This window comes from Telmatherina bonti, assembly GCF_933228915.1.
Source record: "Telmatherina bonti genome assembly, chromosome: 6".
Taxonomy (NCBI): Eukaryota; Metazoa; Chordata; class Actinopteri; order Atheriniformes; family Telmatherinidae; genus Telmatherina; species Telmatherina bonti.
The window spans coordinates 1,719,618-1,741,501 of record NC_136624.1 but is presented as its reverse complement, the minus strand read 5'-3'; the positions used below and the strand labels follow the sequence as shown (position 1 = coordinate 1,741,501).

Sequence of the window (21,884 nt, the reverse complement as noted above, 5' to 3'; positions counted from 1 at the left end):
TGTTAGGAGACACATCCTGCAAATGTCAGGAGACACATCCTGCACATGTTAGGAGACACGTCCTGCACATGTTAGGAGACACGTCCTGCAAATGTTAGGAGACACATCCTGCACATGTTAGGAGACACATCCTGCAAATGTTAGGAGACACATCCTGCACATGTTAGGAGACACGTCCTGCACATGTTAGGAGACACGTCCTGCAAATGTTAGGAGACACATCCTGCAAATGTTAGGAGACACATCCTGCACATGTTAGGAGACACGTCCTGCACATGTTAGGAGACACGTCCTGCAAATGTTAGGAGACACATCCTGCAAATGTTAGGAGACACATCCTGCAAATGTAAGGAGACAAATCCTCCAAATATTAGGAGACACATCCTGCACATGTTAGGAGACACGTCCTGCAAATGTTAGGAGACACATCCTGCAAATGTTAGGAGACACATCCTGCAAATGTTAGCAGACATATCCTGCAAATATTAGGAGACACATCCTGCAAATGTTAGGAGACACGTCCTGCAAATGTTAGGAGACACGTCCTGCAAATGTTAGGAGACACATCCTGCAAATGTTAGGAGACACATCCTGCAAATGTTAGGAGACACATCCTGCAAATGTTAGGAGACACGTCCTGCAAATGTTAGGAGACACATCCTGCAAATGTTAGGAGACACATCCTGCAAATGTTAGGAGACACATCCTGCACATGTTAGGAGACACATCCTGCACATGTTAGGAGACACATCTTGCAAATGTTAGGAGACACATCCTGCAAATGTTAGGAGACACATCCTGCAAATGTTAGGAGACACGTCCTGCAAATGTTAGGAGACACATCCTGCAAATGTAAGGAGACAAATCCTCCAAATATTAGGAGACACATCCTGCAAATGTTAGGAGACACATCCTGCAAATGTAAGGAGACAAATCCTCCAAATATTAGGAGACACATCCTGCCCATGTTAGGAGACACATCCTGCAAATGTTAGGAGACACATCCTGCAAATGTTAGGAGACACATCCTGCACATGTTAGGAGACACGTCCTGCACATGTTAGGAGACACGTCCTGCAAATGTTAGGAGACACATCCTGCAAATGTTAGGAGACACATCCTGCACATGTTAGGAGACACGTCCTGCACATGTTAGGAGACACGTCCTGCAAATGTTAGGAGACACATCCTGCAAATGTTAGGAGACACATCCTGCAAATGTAAGGAGACAAATCCTCCAAATATTAGGAGACACATCCTGCACATGTTAGGAGACACGTCCTGCAAATGTTAGGAGACACATCCTGCAAATGTTAGGAGACACATCCTGCAAATGTTAGGAGACACATCCTGCAAATGTTAGGAGACACGTCCTGCAAATGTTAGGAGACACATCCTGCAAATGTTAGGAGACACGTCCTGCAAATGTTAGGAGACACATCCTGCAAATGTTAGGAGACACATCCTGCAAATGTTAGGAGACACATCCTGCAAATGTTAGGAGACACGTCCTGCAAATGTTAGGAGACACATCCTGCAAATGTTAGGAGACACATCCTGCAAATGTTAGGAGACACATCCTGCACATGTTAGGAGACACATCCTGCACATGTTAGGAGACACATCTTGCAAATGTTAGGAGACACATCCTGCAAATGTTAGGAGACAAGTCCTGCAAATGTTAGGAGACACATCCTGCAAATGTTAGGAGACACGTCCTGCAAATGTTAGGAGACACATCCTGCAAATGTTAGGACACACATCCTGCAAATGTTAGGAGACACATCCTGCAAATGTTAGGAGACACATCCTGCAAATGTTAGGAGACACGTCCTGCAAATGTTAGGAGACACGTCCTCAACATGTTTGGAGACACGTCCTGCAAATGTTAGGAGACACGTCCTGCAAATGTTAGGAGACACATCCTGCACATGTTAGGAGACACATCCTGCAAATGTTAGGAGACACGTCCTGCAAATGTTAGGAGACACGTCCTGCAAATGTTAGGAGACACGTCCAGCAAATGTTAGGAGACACGTCCTCCACATGTTAGGAGACACATCCTGCAAATGTTAAGAGACACATCCTGCAAATGTTAGGAGACACGTCCTGCAAATGTTAGGAGACACGTCCTGCAAATGTTAGGAGACACATCCTGCAAATGTTAGGAGACACGTCCTCCACATGTTAGGAGACACATCCTGCAAATGTTAGGAGACACATCTTGTAAATGTTAGGAGACACGTCCTGCACATGTTAGGAGACACGTCCTGCAAATGTTAGGAGACACATCCTGCACATGTTAGGAGACACATCCTGCAAATGTTAGGAGACACATCCTGCAAATGTTAGGAGACACGTCCTGCACATGTTAGGAGACACGTCCTGCAAATGTTAGGAGACACATCCTGCAAATGTTAGGAGACACATCCTGCAAATGTAAGGAGACAAATCCTGCAAATATTAGGAGACACATCCTGCACGTTAGGAGACACATCCTGCAAATGTTAGGAGACACATCCTGCAAATGTTAGGAGACACGTCCTGCAAATGTTAGGAGACACATCCTGCAAATGTTAGGAGACACGTCCTGCAAATGTTAGGAGACACATCCTGCAAATGTTAGGAGACACGTCCTGCAAATGTTAGGAGACACATCCTGCAAATGTTAGGAGACACATCCTGCAAATGTTAGGAGACACATCCCGCACATGTTAGGAGACACATCCTGCACATGTTAGGAGACACATCCTGCACATGTTAGGAGACACATCTTGCAAATGTTAGGAGACACATCCTGCAAATGTTAGGAGACACATCCTGCAAATGTTAGGAGACACATCCTGCAAATGTTAGGAGACACGTCCTGCAAATGTTAGGAGACACATCCTGCAAATGTTAGGAGACACGTCCTGCAAATGTTAGGAGACACGTCCTGCAAATGTTAGGAGACACGTCCTGCAAATGTTAGGAGACACGTCCTGCAAATGTTAGGAGACACATTCTGCAAATGTTAGGAGACACGTCCTGCAAATGTTAGGAGACACGTCCTGCAAATGTTAGGAGACACGTCCTCAACATGTTAGGAGACACGTCCTGCAAATGTTAGGAGACACGTCCTGCAAATGTTAGGAGACACATCCTGCAAATGTTAGGAGACACATCCTGCAAATGTTAGGAGACACGTCCTGCAAATGTTAGGAGACACGTCCTGCAAATGTTAGGAGACACGTCCTCCACATGTTAGGAGACACATCCTGCAAATGTTAAGAGACACATCCTGCAAATGTTAGGAGACACGTCCTGCAAATGTTAGGAGACACGTCCTGCAAATGTTAGGAGACACGTCCTCCACATGTTAGGAGACACATCCTGCAAATGTTAGGAGACACATCCTGCAAATGTTAGGAGACACGTCCTCCACATGTTAGGAGACACATCCTGCAAATGTTAGGAGACAAATCCTTCAAATATTAGGAGACACGTCCTGCAAATGTTAGGAGACACGTCCTGCAAATGTTAGGAGACACGTCCTGCAAATGTTAGGAGACACTTCCTTTAAATGTTCCGAGACACGTCCTGCAAATGTTAGGAGACACGTGCTGCAAATGTTACGAGACATGTCCTGCAAATGTTAGGAGACAAATCCTCCACATGTTAGGAGACACGTCCTGCAAATGTTAGGAAACACTTCCCTTAAAATGTTAGGAGACACGTCCTGCAAATGTTAGGAGACACATCTTGTAAATGTTAGGAGACACGTCCTGCAAATGTTAGGAGACACGTCCTGCAAATGTTAGGAGACACGTCCTGCAAATGTTAGGAGACACATCCTGCAAATGTTAGGAGACACGTCCTGCAAATGTTAGGAGACACATCCTGCAAATGTGAGGAGACACGTCCTGCAAATGTTAGGAGACACATCCTGCAAATGTTAGGAGACACATCCTGCAAATGTTAGGAGACACGTCCTGCAAATGTTAGGAGACACATCCTGCACATGTTAGGAGACACATCCTGCACATGTTAGGAGACACATCCTGCAAATGTTAGGAGACACATCCTGCAAATGTTAGGAGACACAACCTGCAAATGTTAGGAGACACATCCTGCAAATGTTAGGAGACACATCCTGCACATGTTAGGAGACACATCCTGCAAATGTTAGGAGACACATCCTGCACATGTTAGGAGACACATCCTGCAAATGTTAGGAGACACATCCTGCAAATGTTAGGAGACACGTCCTGCAAATGTTAGGAGACACATCCTGCAAATGTTAGGAGACACATCCTGCAAATGTAAGGAGACAAATCCTCCAAATATTAGGAGACACATCCTGCACGTTAGGAGACACATCCTGCAAATGTTAGGAGACACGTCCTGCAAATGTTAGGAGACACGTCCTCAACATGTTTGGAGACACGTCCTGCAAATGTTAGGAGACACGTCCTGCAAATGTTAGGAGACACATCCTGCACATGTTAGGAGACACGTCCTGCAAATGTTAGGAGACACGTCCTCAACATGTTTGGAGACACGTCCTGCAAATGTTAGGAGACACGTCCTGCAAATGTTAGGAGACACATCCTGCACATGTTAGGAGACACATCCTGCAAATGTTAGGAGACACATCCTGCAAATGTTAGGAGACACGTCCTGCAAATGTTAGGAGACACATCCTGCAAATGTTAGGAGACACATCCTGCAAATGTTAGGAGACACATCCTGCAAATGTTAGGAGACACGTCCTGCAAATGTTAGGAGACACATCCTGCAAATGTTAGGAGACACATCCTGCAAATGTTAGGAGACACGTCCTGCAAATGTTAGGAGACACATCCTGCAAATGTCAGGAGACACATCCCGCACATGTTAGGAGACACGTCCTGCACATGTTAGGAGACACGTCCTGCAAATGTTAGGAGACACATCCTGCAAATGTTAGGAGACACGTCCTGCAAATGTTAGGAGACACATCCTGCAAATGTTAGGAGACACATCCTGCAAATGTTAGGAGACACGTCCTGCAAATGTTAGGAGACACGTCCTGCAAATGTTAGGAGACACGTCCTGCAAATGTTAGGAGACACGTCCTGCACATGTTAGGAGACACGTCCTGCAAATTTTAGGAGACACATCCTGCAAATGTTTGGAGACACATCCTGCAAATGTTAGGAGACACGTCCTGCAAATGTTAGGAGACACATCCTGCAAATGTATGGAGACAAATCCTCCAAATATTAGGAGACACATCCTGCCCATGTTAGGAGACACATCCTGCAAATGTTAGGAGACACATCCTGCACATGTTAGGAGACACATCCTGCAAATGTTAGGAGACACATCCTGCACATGTTAGGAGACACGTCCTGCACATGTTAGGAGACACGTCCTGCAAATGTTAGGAGACACATCCTGCAAATGTTAGGAGACACATCCTGCAAATGTAAGGAGACAAATCCTCCAAATATTAGGAGACACATCCTGCACATGTTAGGAGACACGTCCTGCAAATGTTAGGAGACACATCCTGCAAATGTTAGGAGACACATCCTGCAAATGTTAGGAGACACATCCTGCAAATGTTAGGAGACACGTCCTGCAAATGTTAGGAGACACGTCCTGCAAATGTTAGGAGACACATCCTGCAAATGTTAGGAGACACGTCCTGCAAATGTTAGGAGACACATCCTGCAAATGTTAGGAGACACATCCTGCAAATGTTAGGAGACACATCCTGCACATGTTAGGAGACACATCCTGCACATGTTAGGAGACACATCTTGCAAATGTTAGGAGACACATCCTGCAAATGTTAGGAGACACGTCCTGCAAATGTTAGGAGACACATCCTGCAAATGTTAGGAGACACGTCCTGCAAATGTTAGGAGACACATCCTGCAAATGTTAGGAGACACATCCTGCAAATGTTAGGAGACACATCCTGCAAATGTTAGGAGACACGTCCTGCAAATGTTAGGAGACACGTCCTCAACATGTTTGGAGACACGTCCTGCAAATGTTAGGAGACACGTCCTGCAAATGTTAGGAGACACATCCTGCAAATGTTAGGAGACACGTCCTGCAAATGTTAGGAGACATGTCCTGCAAATGTTAGGAGACAAATCCTCCACATGTTAGGAGACACGTCCTGCAAATGTTAGGAGACACATCCTGCAAATGTTAGGAGACACATCCTGCAAATGTTAGGAGACACGTCCTGCAAATGTTAGGAGACACGTCCTGCAAATGTTAGGAGACACGTCCTGCAAATGTTAGGAGACACGTCCTGCACATGTTAGGAGACACGTCCTGCAAATTTTAGGAGACACATCCTGCAAATGTTTGGAGACACATCCTGCAAATGTTAGGAGACACGTCCTGCAAATGTTAGGAGACACATCCTGCAAATGTATGGAGACAAATCCTCCAAATATTAGGAGACACATCCTGCCCATGTTAGGAGACACATCCTGCAAATGTTAGGAGACACATCCTGCACATGTTAGGAGACACATCCTGCAAATGTTAGGAGACACATCCTGCACATGTTAGGAGACACGTCCTGCACATGTTAGGAGACACGTCCTGCAAATGTTAGGAGACACATCCTGCAAATGTTAGGAGACACATCCTGCAAATGTAAGGAGACAAATCCTCCAAATATTAGGAGACACATCCTGCACATGTTAGGAGACACGTCCTGCAAATGTTAGGAGACACATCCTGCAAATGTTAGGAGACACATCCTGCAAATGTTAGGAGACACATCCTGCAAATGTTAGGAGACACGTCCTGCAAATGTTAGGAGACACGTCCTGCAAATGTTAGGAGACACATCCTGCAAATGTTAGGAGACACGTCCTGCAAATGTTAGGAGACACATCCTGCAAATGTTAGGAGACACATCCTGCAAATGTTAGGAGACACATCCTGCACATGTTAGGAGACACATCCTGCACATGTTAGGAGACACATCTTGCAAATGTTAGGAGACACATCCTGCAAATGTTAGGAGACACGTCCTGCAAATGTTAGGAGACACATCCTGCAAATGTTAGGAGACACGTCCTGCAAATGTTAGGAGACACATCCTGCAAATGTTAGGAGACACATCCTGCAAATGTTAGGAGACACATCCTGCAAATGTTAGGAGACACGTCCTGCAAATGTTAGGAGACACGTCCTCAACATGTTTGGAGACACGTCCTGCAAATGTTAGGAGACACGTCCTGCAAATGTTAGGAGACACGTCCTGCAAATGTTAGGAGACACGTCCTGCAAATGTTAGGAGACACGTCCTCAACATGTTTGGAGACACGTCCTGCAAATGTTCCGAGACACGTCCTGCAAATGTTAGGAGACACGTGCTGCAAATGTTACGAGACATGTCCTGCAAATGTTAGGAGACAAATCCTCCACATGTTAGGAGACACGTCCTGCAAATGTTAGGAAACACGTCCCTTAAAATGTTAGGAGACACGTCCTGCAAATGTTAGGAGACACATCTTGTAAATGTTAGGAGACACGTCCTGCAAATGTTAGGAGACACGTCCTGCAAATGTTAGGAGACACATCCTGCAAATGTTAGGAGACACATCCTGCAAATGTTAGGAGACACGTCCTGCAAATGTTAGGAGACACATCCTGCAAATGTTAGGAGACACGTCCTGCAAATGTTAGGAGACACATCCTGCAAATGTTAGGAGACACATCCTGCAAATGCTAGGAGACACGTCCTGCAAATGTTAGGAGACACATCCTGCACATGTTAGGAGACACATCCTGCACATGTTAGGAGACACATCCTGCAAATGTTAGGAGACACATCCTGCAAATGTTAGGAGACACAACCTGCAAATGTTAGGAGACACATCCTGCAAATGTTAGGAGACACATCCTGCACATGTTAGGAGACACATCCTGCAAATGTTAGGAGACACATCCTGCACATGTTAGGAGACACATCCTGCAAATGTTAGGAGACACATCCTGCAAATGTTAGGAGACACGTCCTGCAAATGTTAGGAGACACATCCTGCAAATGTTAGGAGACACATCCTGCAAATGTAAGGAGACAAATCCTCCAAATATTAGGAGACACATCCTGCACGTTAGGAGACACGTCCTGCAAATGTTAGGAGACAGATCCTGCAAATGTTAGGAGACACATCCTGCAAATGTTAGGAGACACATCATGCAAATGTTAGGAGACACATCCTGCAAATGTTAGGAGACACATCCTGCAAATGTTAGGAGACACATCCTGCAAATGTTAGGAGACACGTCCTGCAAATGTTAGGAGACACGTCCTCAACATGTTTGGAGACACGTCCTGCAAATGTTAGGAGACACGTCCTGCAAATGTTAGGAGACACATCCTGCACATGTTAGGAGACACGTCCTGCAAATGTTAGGAGACACGTCCTCAACATGTTTGGAGACACGTCCTGCAAATGTTAGGAGACACGTCCTGCAAATGTTAGGAGACACATCCTGCACATGTTAGGAGACACATCCTGCAAATGTTAGGAGACACATCCTGCAAATGTTAGGAGACACGTCCTGCAAATGTTAGGAGACACATCCTGCAAATGTTAGGAGACACATCCTGCAAATGTTAGGAGACACATCCTGCAAATGTTAGGAGACACGTCCTGCAAATGTTAGGAGACACATCCTGCAAATGTTAGGAGACACGTCCTGCAAATGTTAGGAGACACATCCTGCAAATGTTAGGAGACACATCCTGCACATGTTAGGAGACACATCCTGCACATGTTAGGAGACACATCTTGCAAATGTTAGGAGACACATCCTGCAAATGTTAGGAGACACGTCCTGCAAATGTTAGGAGACACATCCTGCAAATGTTAGGAGACACATCCTGCAAATGTAAGGAGACAAATCCTCCAAATATTAGGAGACACATCCTGCACGTTAGGAGACACATCCTGCAAATGTTAGGAGACAGATCCTGCAAATGTTAGGAGACACATCCTGCAAATGTTAGGAGACACGTCCTGCAAATGTTAGGAGACACATCCTGCAAATGTTAGGAGACACATCCTGCAAATGTTAGGAGACACGTCCTGCAAATGTTAGGAGACACATCCTGCAAATGTCAGGAGACACATCCCGCACATGTTAGGAGACACGTCCTGCACATGTTAGGAGACACGTCCTGCAAATGTTAGGAGACACATCCTGCAAATGTTAGGAGACACGTCCTGCAAATGTTAGGAGACACATCCTGCAAATGTTAGGAGACACATCCTGCAAATGTTAGGAGACACGTCCTGCAAATGTTAGGAGACACGTCCTGCAAATGTTAGGAGACACGTCCTGCACATGTTAGGAGACACGTCCTGCAAATTTTAGGAGACACATCCTGCAAACGTTAGGAGACACATCCTGCAAATGTTAGGAGACACGTCCTGCAAATGTTAGGAGACACATCCTGCAAATGTAAGGAGACAAATCCTCCAAATATTAGGAGACACATCCTGCCCATGTTAGGAGACACATCCTGCAAATGTTAGGAGACACATCCTGCACATGTTAGGAGACACATCCTGCAAATGTTAGGAGACACATCCTGCACATGTTAGGAGACACGTCCTGCACATGTTAGGAGACACGTCCTGCAAATGTTAGGAGACACATCCTGCAAATGTTAGGAGACACATCCTGCAAATGTAAGGAGACAAATCCTCCAAATATTAGGAGACACATCCTGCACATGTTAGGAGACACGTCCTGCAAATGTTAGGAGACACATCCTGCAAATGTTAGGAGACACATCCTGCAAATGTTAGGAGACACATCCTGCAAATGTTAGGAGACACGTCCTGCAAATGTTAGGAGACACGTCCTGCAAATGTTAGGAGACACATCCTGCAAATGTTAGGAGACACGTCCTGCAAATGTTAGGAGACACATCCTGCAAATGTTAGGAGACACATCCTGCAAATGTTAGGAGACACATCCTGCACATGTTAGGAGACACATCCTGCACATGTTAGGAGACACATCTTGCAAATGTTAGGAGACACATCCTGCAAATGTTAGGAGACACGTCCTGCAAATGTTAGGAGACACATCCTGCAAATGTTAGGAGACACGTCCTGCAAATGTTAGGAGACACATCCTGCAAATGTTAGGAGACACATCCTGCAAATGTTAGGAGACACATCCTGCAAATGTTAGGAGACACGTCCTGCAAATGTTAGGAGACACGTCCTCAACATGTTTGGAGACACGTCCTGCAAATGTTAGGAGACACGTCCTGCAAATGTTAGGAGACACGTCCTGCAAATGTTAGGAGACACGTCCTGCAAATGTTAGGAGACACGTCCTCAACATGTTTGGAGACACGTCCTGCAAATGTTAGGAGACACATCCTGCAAATGTTAGGAGACACGTCCTGCAAATGTTAGGAGACACATCCTGCAAATGTTAGGAGACACATCCTGCAAATGTTAGGAGACACATCCTGCAAATGTTAGGAGACACGTCCTGCAAATGTTAGGAGACACGTCCTCAACATGTTAGGAGACACGTCCTGCAAATGTTAGGAGACACGTCCTGCAAATGTTAGGAGACACATCCTGCACATGTTAGGAGACACATCCTGCAAATGTTAGGAGACACGTCCTGCAAATGTTAGGAGACACGTCCTGCAAATATTAGGAGACACGTCCTGCAAATGTTAGGAGACACGTCCTCCACATGTTGGGAGACACATCCTGCAAATGTTAAGAGACACATCCTGCAAATGTTAGGAGACACGTCCTGCAAATGTTAGGAGACACGTCCTGCAAATGTTAGGAGACACGTCCTCCACATGTTAGGAGACACATCCTGCAAATGTTAGGAGACACATCCTGCAAATGTTAGGAGACACGTCCTCCACATGTTAGGAGACACATCCTGCAAATGTTAGGAGACAAATCCTCCAAATATTAGGAGACACGTCCTGCAAATGTTAGGAGACACGTCCTGCAAATGTTAGGAGACACGTCCTGCAAATGTTAGGAGACACTTCCTGCAAATGTTAGGAGACACATCCTGCAAATGTTAGGAGACACATCCTGCACATGTTAGGAGACACATCCTGCACATGTTAGGAGACACATCTTGCAAATGTTAGGAGACACATCCTGCAAATGTTAGGAGACACGTCCTGCAAATGTTAGGAGACACATCCTGCAAATGTTAGGAGACACGTCCTGCAAATGTTAGGAGACACATCCTGCAAATGTTAGGAGACACATCCTGCAAATGTTAGGAGACACATCCTGCAAATGTTAGGAGACACGTCCTGCAAATGTTAGGAGACACGTCCTCAACATGTTTGGAGACACGTCCTGCAAATGTTAGGAGACACGTCCTGCAAATGTTAGGAGACACGTCCTGCAAATGTTAGGAGACACGTCCTGCAAATGTTAGGAGACACGTCCTCAACATGTTTGGAGACACGTCCTGCAAATGTTCCGAGACACGTCCTGCAAATGTTAGGAGACACGTGCTGCAAATGTTACGAGACATGTCCTGCAAATGTTAGGAGACAAATCCTCCACATGTTAGGAGACACGTCCTGCAAATGTTAGGAAACACGTCCCTTAAAATGTTAGGAGACACGTCCTGCAAATGTTAGGAGACACATCTTGTAAATGTTAGGAGACACGTCCTGCAAATGTTAGGAGACACGTCCTGCAAATGTTAGGAGACACATCCTGCAAATGTTAGGAGACACATCCTGCAAATGTTAGGAGACACGTCCTGCAAATGTTAGGAGACACATCCTGCAAATGTTAGGAGACACGTCCTGCAAATGTTAGGAGACACATCCTGCAAATGTTAGGAGACACATCCTGCAAATGCTAGGAGACACGTCCTGCAAATGTTAGGAGACACATCCTGCACATGTTAGGAGACACATCCTGCACATGTTAGGAGACACATCCTGCAAATGTTAGGAGACACATCCTGCAAATGTTAGGAGACACAACCTGCAAATGTTAGGAGACACATCCTGCAAATGTTAGGAGACACATCCTGCACATGTTAGGAGACACATCCTGCAAATGTTAGGAGACACATCCTGCACATGTTAGGAGACACATCCTGCAAATGTTAGGAGACACATCCTGCAAATGTTAGGAGACACGTCCTGCAAATGTTAGGAGACACATCCTGCAAATGTTAGGAGACACATCCTGCAAATGTAAGGAGACAAATCCTCCAAATATTAGGAGACACATCCTGCACGTTAGGAGACACGTCCTGCAAATGTTAGGAGACAGATCCTGCAAATGTTAGGAGACACATCCTGCAAATGTTAGGAGACACATCATGCAAATGTTAGGAGACACATCCTGCAAATGTTAGGAGACACATCCTGCAAATGTTAGGAGACACATCCTGCAAATGTTAGGAGACACGTCCTGCAAATGTTAGGAGACACGTCCTCAACATGTTTGGAGACACGTCCTGCAAATGTTAGGAGACACGTCCTGCAAATGTTAGGAGACACATCCTGCACATGTTAGGAGACACGTCCTGCAAATGTTAGGAGACACGTCCTCAACATGTTTGGAGACACGTCCTGCAAATGTTAGGAGACACGTCCTGCAAATGTTAGGAGACACATCCTGCACATGTTAGGAGACACATCCTGCAAATGTTAGGAGACACATCCTGCAAATGTTAGGAGACACGTCCTGCAAATGTTAGGAGACACATCCTGCAAATGTTAGGAGACACATCCTGCAAATGTTAGGAGACACATCCTGCAAATGTTAGGAGACACGTCCTGCAAATGTTAGGAGACACATCCTGCAAATGTTAGGAGACACGTCCTGCAAATGTTAGGAGACACATCCTGCAAATGTTAGGAGACACATCCTGCACATGTTAGGAGACACATCCTGCACATGTTAGGAGACACATCTTGCAAATGTTAGGAGACACATCCTGCAAATGTTAGGAGACACGTCCTGCAAATGTTAGGAGACACATCCTGCAAATGTTAGGAGACACATCCTGCAAATGTAAGGAGACAAATCCTCCAAATATTAGGAGACACATCCTGCACGTTAGGAGACACATCCTGCAAATGTTAGGAGACAGATCCTGCAAATGTTAGGAGACACATCCTGCAAATGTTAGGAGACACGTCCTGCAAATGTTAGGAGACACATCCTGCAAATGTTAGGAGACACATCCTGCAAATGTTAGGAGACACGTCCTGCAAATGTTAGGAGACACATCCTGCAAATGTCAGGAGACACATCCCGCACATGTTAGGAGACACGTCCTGCACATGTTAGGAGACACGTCCTGCAAATGTTAGGAGACACATCCTGCAAATGTTAGGAGACACGTCCTGCAAATGTTAGGAGACACATCCTGCAAATGTTAGGAGACACATCCTGCAAATGTTAGGAGACACGTCCTGCAAATGTTAGGAGACACGTCCTGCAAATGTTAGGAGACACGTCCTGCACATGTTAGGAGACACGTCCTGCAAATTTTAGGAGACACATCCTGCAAACGTTAGGAGACACATCCTGCAAATGTTAGGAGACACGTCCTGCAAATGTTAGGAGACACATCCTGCAAATGTAAGGAGACAAATCCTCCAAATATTAGGAGACACATCCTGCCCATGTTAGGAGACACATCCTGCAAATGTTAGGAGACACATCCTGCACATGTTAGGAGACACATCCTGCAAATGTTAGGAGACACATCCTGCACATGTTAGGAGACACGTCCTGCACATGTTAGGAGACACGTCCTGCAAATGTTAGGAGACACATCCTGCAAATGTTAGGAGACACATCCTGCAAATGTAAGGAGACAAATCCTCCAAATATTAGGAGACACATCCTGCACATGTTAGGAGACACGTCCTGCAAATGTTAGGAGACACATCCTGCAAATGTTAGGAGACACATCCTGCAAATGTTAGGAGACACATCCTGCAAATGTTAGGAGACACGTCCTGCAAATGTTAGGAGACACGTCCTGCAAATGTTAGGAGACACATCCTGCAAATGTTAGGAGACACGTCCTGCAAATGTTAGGAGACACATCCTGCAAATGTTAGGAGACACATCCTGCAAATGTTAGGAGACACATCCTGCACATGTTAGGAGACACATCCTGCACATGTTAGGAGACACATCTTGCAAATGTTAGGAGACACATCCTGCAAATGTTAGGAGACACGTCCTGCAAATGTTAGGAGACACATCCTGCAAATGTTAGGAGACACGTCCTGCAAATGTTAGGAGACACATCCTGCAAATGTTAGGAGACACATCCTGCAAATGTTAGGAGACACATCCTGCAAATGTTAGGAGACACGTCCTGCAAATGTTAGGAGACACGTCCTCAACATGTTTGGAGACACGTCCTGCAAATGTTAGGAGACACGTCCTGCAAATGTTAGGAGACACGTCCTGCAAATGTTAGGAGACACGTCCTGCAAATGTTAGGAGACACGTCCTCAACATGTTTGGAGACACGTCCTGCAAATGTTAGGAGACACATCCTGCAAATGTTAGGAGACACGTCCTGCAAATGTTAGGAGACACATCCTGCAAATGTTAGGAGACACATCCTGCAAATGTTAGGAGACACATCCTGCAAATGTTAGGAGACACGTCCTGCAAATGTTAGGAGACACGTCCTCAACATGTTAGGAGACACGTCCTGCAAATGTTAGGAGACACGTCCTGCAAATGTTAGGAGACACATCCTGCACATGTTAGGAGACACATCCTGCAAATGTTAGGAGACACGTCCTGCAAATGTTAGGAGACACGTCCTGCAAATATTAGGAGACACGTCCTGCAAATGTTAGGAGACACGTCCTCCACATGTTGGGAGACACATCCTGCAAATGTTAAGAGACACATCCTGCAAATGTTAGGAGACACGTCCTGCAAATGTTAGGAGACACGTCCTGCAAATGTTAGGAGACACGTCCTCCACATGTTAGGAGACACATCCTGCAAATGTTAGGAGACACATCCTGCAAATGTTAGGAGACACGTCCTCCACATGTTAGGAGACACATCCTGCAAATGTTAGGAGACAAATCCTCCAAATATTAGGAGACACGTCCTGCAAATGTTAGGAGACACGTCCTGCAAATGTTAGGAGACACGTCCTGCAAATGTTAGGAGACACTTCCTTTAAATGTTCCGAGACACGTCCTGCAAATGTTAGGAGACACGTGCTGCAAATGTTACGAGACATGTCCTGCAAATGTTAGGAGACAAATCCTCCACATGTCAGGAGACACGTCCTGCAAATGTTAGGAAACACGTCCCTTAAAATGTTAGGAGACACGTCCTGCAAATGTTAGGAGACACATCCTGCAAATGTTAGGAGACACGTCCTGCAAATGTTAGGAGACACATCCTGCACATGTTAGGAGACACATCCTGCACATGTTAGGAGACACATCCTGCAAATGTTAGGAGACACATCCTGCAAATGTTAGGAGACACATCCTGCAAATGTTAGGAGACACGTCCTGCAAATGTTAGGAGACACGTCCTCAACATGTTAGGAGACACGTCCTGCAAATGTTAGGAGACACGTCCTGCAAATGTTAGGAGACACATCCTGCACATGTTAGGAGACACGTCCTGCAAATGTTAGGAGACATGTCCTGCAAATGTTAGGAGACACGTCCTGCAAATGTAAGGAGACAAATCCTCCAAATATTAGGAGACACATCCTGCACGTTAGGAGACACATCCTGCAAATGTTAGGAGACAGATCCTGCAAATGTTAGGAGACACGTCCTGCAAATGTTAGGAGACACATCCTGCACATGTTAGGAGACACGTCCTGCAAATGTTAGGAGACACATCCTGCAAATGTTAGGAGACACGTCCTGCAAATGTTAGGAGACACATCCTGCAAATGTTAGGAGACACATCCTGCAAATGTTAGGAGACACATCCTGCAAATGTTAGGAGACACATCCTGCACATGTTAGGAGACACATCCTGCACATGTTAGGAGACACATCTTGCAAATGTTAGGAGACACATCCTGCAAATGTTAGGAGACACATCCTGCAAATGTTAGGAGACACGTCCTGCAAATGTTAGGAGACACATCCTGCAAATGTTAGGAGACACGTCCTGCAAATGTTAGGAGACACATCCTGCAAATGTTAGGAGACACGTCCTGCAAATGTTAGGAGACACATCCTGCAAATGTTAGGAGACACATCCTGCAAATGTTAGGAGACACATCCTGCAAATGTTAGGAGACACGTCCTGCAAATGTTAGGAGACACGTCCTCAACATGTTAGGAGACACGTCCTGCAAATGTTAGGAGACACGTCCTGCAAATGTTAGGAGACACATCCTGCACATGTTAGGAGACACATCCTGCAAATGTTAGGAGACACGTCCTGCAAATGTTAGGAGACACGTCCTGCAAATATTAGGAGACACGTCCTGCAAATGTTAGGAGACACGTCCTGCAAATGTTAGGAGACACATCCTCCACATGTTAGGAGACACATCCTGCAAATGTTAAGAGACACGTCCTGCAAATGTTAGGAGACACGTCCTGCAAATGTTAGGAGACACATCCTGCACATGTTAGGAGACACATCCTGCAAATGTTAGGAGACACGTCCTGCAAATGTTAGGAGACACGTCCTGCAAATGTTAGGAGACACGTCCTCCACATGTTAGGAGACACATCCTGCAAATGTTAGGAGACACATCCTGCAAATGTTAGGATACACGTCCTGCAAATGTTAGGAGACACATCCTGCAAATGTTAAGAGACACATCCTGCAAATGTTAGGAGACACATCCTGCAAATGTTAGGAGACACGTCCTGCAAATGTTAGGAGACACGTCCTCCACATGTTAGGAGACACATCCTGCAAATGTTAGGAGACACATCCTGCAAATGTTAGGAGACACGTCCTCCACATGTTAGGAGACACATCCTGCAAATGTTAGGAGACACATCCTGCAAATGTTAGGAGACACATCTTGTAAATGTTAGGAGACACGTCCTGCACATGTTAGGAGACACGTCCTGCAAATGTTAGGAGACACATCCTGCAAATGTTAGGAGACACATCCTGCAAATGTTAGGAGAGAAATCCTCCAAATATTAGGAGACACGTCCTGCAAATGTTAGGAGACACGTCCTGCAAATGTTAGGAGACACGTGCTGCAAATGTTAGGAGACACGTCCTGCAAATGTTAGGAGACAAATCCTCCACATGTTAGGAGACACGTCCTGCAAATGTTAGGAAACACGTCCCTTAAAATGTTAGGAGACACATCCTGTAAATGTTAGGAGACACTTCCTCCAAATGTTAGGAGACACGTCCTGCAAATGTTAGGAGACACATCTTGTAAATGTTAGGAGACACATCCTGCAAATGTTAGGAGACACGTCCTGCAAATGTTAGGAGACACGTCCTCCACATGTTAGGAGACACATCCTGCAAATGTTAGGAGACACATCCTGCAAATGTTAGGAGACACATCCTGCAAATGTTAGGAGACATGTCCTGCAAATGTTAGGAGACACGTCCTGCAAATGTTAGGAGACACGTCCTGCAAATGTTAGGAGACAAATCCTCCACATGTTAGGAGACACGTCCTGCAAATGTTAGGAAACACGTCCCTTAAAATGTTAGGAGACACGTCCTGCAAATGTTAGGAGACACATCTTGTAAATGTTAGGAGACACGTCCTGCAAATGTTAGGAGACACTTCCTCCAAATGTTAGGAGACACGTCCTGCAAATGTTAGGTGACACGTCCTGCAAATGTTAGGAGACACGTCCTGCAAATGTTAGGAGACACGTCCTGCAAATGTTAGGAGACACATCCTGCAAATGTTAGGAGACACATCCTGCAAATGTTAGGAGACACGTCCTGCAAATGTTAGGAGACACGTCCTGCACATGTTAGGAGACACATCCTGCAAATGTTAGGAAACACATCCTGCAAATGTTAGGAGACAAATCCTCCAAATATTAGGAGACACTTCCTCCAAATGTTAGGAGACACGTCCTGCAAATGTTAGGAGACACGTCCTGCAAATGTTAGGAGACACATCCTGTAAATGTTAGGAGACACATCCTGCAAATGTTAGGAGACACGTCCTGCAAATGTTAGGAGACACATCCTGCAAATGTTAGGAGACACGTCCTGCACATGTTAGGAGACACATCCTGCAAATGTTAGGAGACACGTCCTGCAAATGTTAGGAGACACGTCCTGCAAATGTTAGGAGACACATCCTGCAAATGTTAGGAGACACGTCCTGCAAATGTTAGGAGACACATCCTGCACATGTTAGGAGACACGTCCTGCACATGTTAGGAGACGCGTCCTGCAAATGTTAGGAGACACATCCTGCAAATGTTAGGAGACACATCCTGCAAATGTAAGGAGACAAATCCTCCAAATATTAGGAGACACATCCTGCAAATGTTAGGAGACACATCCTGCAAATGTTAGGAGACACTTCCTCCAAATGTTAGGAGACACGTCCTGCAAATGTTAGGAGACACGTCCTGCAAATGTAAGGAGACACATCCTGCAAATGTTAGGAGACACGTCCTGCAAATGTAAGGAGACACATCCTGCAAATGTTAGGAGATACGTCCTGCAAATGTTAGGAGACACGTCCTGCAAATGTTAGGAGACACATCCTGCAAATGTTAGGAGACACGTCCTGCAAATGTTAGGAGATACGTCCTGCACATGTTAGGAGACACATCCTGCAAATGTCAGGAGACAAATCCTCCAAATATTAGGAGACACATCCTGCAAATGTCAGGAGACAAATCCTCCAAATATTAGGAGACACTTCCTCCAAATGTTAGGAGACACGTCCTGCAAATGTTAGGAGACACATCCTGCAAATGTTAGGAGACACATCCTGCAAATGTTAGGAGACACATCCTGCAAATGTTAGGAGACACGTCCTGCAAATGTTAGGAGACACATCCTGCAAATGTTAGGAGACACATTTCCCATGGGCATTCACATTATTGAGTTCTTGTTCTTTATATCTTATTATTATTATTATATATTATTCCGCCGATTTTTGCCGTGCTACTTCTCCTGCACCGTTAGAGTCACTTTAATCATTCAGATCTTAAACTGTGCAACTCCTTCAGGACATGTGTGCTACAATGTTTTTTATTTTAAATCTTTTTAGTTTTTGAGATATTTAGCATTTTGGAAAAATAAATTCAGCCTTGTGATTGGATGAAAGTCCTTCAAACCAAATGCGGACTGGACATTGAAAAAATTCAGCTCGGTGATTGGTCGGTTTTTGCATAATGAGCTGAAAACAGCTTCATTGGGGGCTCGGAGCTCTGCACCAGTTCGCAGTGTCCGGTTCCCCTTGGTCCCGGTCTTCATTGTCTTTTCTTGCAAAATGCTTGAAACGCTACTCTTCCTACACTGTTTGTCTCACTTTAACCATTCAAGTATCAAACTCTTCAGCCCATTCAGGAGATATGTCCTACCACTTTTGGTCTTTGTAACATTTAAACTTATTCAAGTTTTTGTCAATGTATTGAAATCTGTTCCTGTGATTGGATGACACAGAAAATGCAGCTCAGCGATTGGTCCATTTTGTGCACTGGGACACAGGTACACATACAAGGCACTAGTTCAAATGCAGCATTTAACATATAGCTCTGTTGTCCTTTGTTGGCTGTTGCTTGTGTGATGGCGTGCACTTCTGCAGGCTGCTATTGGTCTCAGCTGTGCACTTCAAGTAGCAAAGGAATTTACTCACAAATGTCCCAGTTATATATGAAGGATTTGTTTTAACAATGCTCCCTGCAACATTTCAACACTTTGATAAATCTTAAACAACTTTAAAAAAAAAGTTTTTCACATTGAAAAAAGTCTTTCACATCTTTACTGGAGTTTAGTTGAACCTTGCACATGTTTTTTCAATCCTGCTAATTACACCCTGCTGGAAGTGAAAAAAAAAGACATGTCTCCTAACATTTCCATCCCAATTGGAAAAATGAGAACACTTTTTTCCTAGAGGCAGAGTGCCAGTGGAAAGCTGGAGGCCTCCGTGGACATGATGTGCAGCAACTGTGTGATGCTTCAAGTCAAAATGGAGCAAAATCTGAGGAACGTTTACAACACCTTGTTGAATCTACATATCTCACACCTAGAAATAAAATAGGGGTTCAGCCTGGTTGTAGAAGGTGGACATGACAAAATGGATGCACAACATTACAGAACACCATGAAGCTGTCTTCAGCATGACAGCTATGCTCTCTTGACCCAGCAGATATTTCCCAGCTACAAACATCGTAAACAACAGATAGCTTCACATAAAAATGCAACTAACCAGATGTAGTTAATAACAGTAATGGAATAACATCCGTCTAGGGACTTAAACACACCAGATCATCATTAACTCATGGAAATATTTACATGGATTTTCAAAGAAGTTAAAATTTGGTCTGCGTATAAAAATAATTAGCAGGATAAATTGTCTGCTGCCACAGTAGTTATAATTTTGCACATTTACAGGTATGTATTCTACTTTTCACAAAGAGAAAGGCCTGTGGACCTTCAATAGAGTGCAATAATGTTTTCCATAAACTGTGTTTATAGATCTTACTGTCTGCCAAATTATGTATGTTATCCCCCAGACTCTGGAAGTATGGGTGTCGTAGAGCTGCTTCTGACGAAATTCTGCTCCGAGTGTCGTACTGCAACAACAAAACAAAAACAACTGATAAAAATGTCTGAACTCAGAGTTTCCTCTTAAATCTGTAAGTGTGGATCATCTATGTCCTACCAGCAGCAAGGCAGTTAGAAGATCCAGCCCGTCAGTGTCTAACCTGGAGGTGACAAATCATTAGATCATGTACATACATTACAGTGGGCGGATGAAAATGAAGGGATGTACCTGGGAACGTGGTTGATGAGAGCTTGAGGTTTGTACTGAAGGAAGAGGTAGGACCTAAACTCCTCGTTACTGCTGACACCAGGCCAAGTCTCCTCTGTTGGAGTCCCTGCAAGTCAAAGAAGTGGGCATAATAACACATTGGCATTTACAGATGCAAAGTCTGGACCGATATTCTGCTTTTCTCATCAGACCTTTATGCAAGCTGTGGTGATGCTAACACACACACACACACACACACACACACACACACACACACACACACACACACAAACAGCCATTCTGTGTTTATAATGCTGGGGAAACGTTTGAACCTTGTGTACAAGGAGATGTGGACCGTTCCTCCACCCTGGTCTAGATGTTTATGTTCTTGGTCGGCTGCATCGCCCCAAACATTACCTTCCAAAAGGACTTGAGAAACTTAGAAATGTGTTTTTACACAACCAACAGCAGCAAGGTCGTTCTAAATCATGATGCTGCCTCTCCGTGGCTCCTTTCAAATAAGATGTCATACCCCCTTTTCTTTTAACAAGCTAATCTGGTCAAAATATGGTATAAACAAAATGTTACAGCACTCTTTATGTTTATAGAGCCTTGTTTAAATCTGCAACTCATAAAATACAAAGTCCTCCTGACAACACATTACACAGGACAAAGGAAGTTCAAGATGGATTTTCATCACTCAGAGATCTGCACACAGTGCACGGTAACACAGCAGATGATCACCTCCATGCTTCATGGCTCTGTTCACCTGTTCAGTATGTTTGGTTTGTGAGGAATTATTAATATGGTTTAGATGCAGCATTTCTTCATGCCTAAACTTTGCCTACTGGGAGATCTAAGTGACATCAACATGGACACCAACAAAGCACACATGGTCCTCACGAAGAAAAGTATCTTAGTAAACTGGAAGTCTA

The 21,884-nt window shown here is 44.8% G+C and overlaps 1 protein-coding gene across 1 annotated transcript in view; it reads right to left on the bottom strand.

Moving 5' to 3' along the window:
• The window catches only part of cdk18 (cyclin dependent kinase 18), a gene marked incomplete at its 3' end in the record, with an annotated part of 177,419 nt that overhangs the window by 5,187 nt on the left and 150,348 nt on the right, over nt 1-21,884 (bottom strand). Inside the window, exons 11-13 of the mRNA XM_079242514.1 lie at nt 20,971-21,076; nt 20,860-20,902; nt 20,680-20,770 (exon numbers count right to left, since the gene is read on the bottom strand). Of these exons, the coding sequence (XP_079098640.1) occupies nt 20,680-20,770; nt 20,860-20,902; nt 20,971-21,076 (240 nt within the window). The remainder of the gene's footprint in view (nt 1-20,679; nt 20,771-20,859; nt 20,903-20,970; nt 21,077-21,884) is intronic.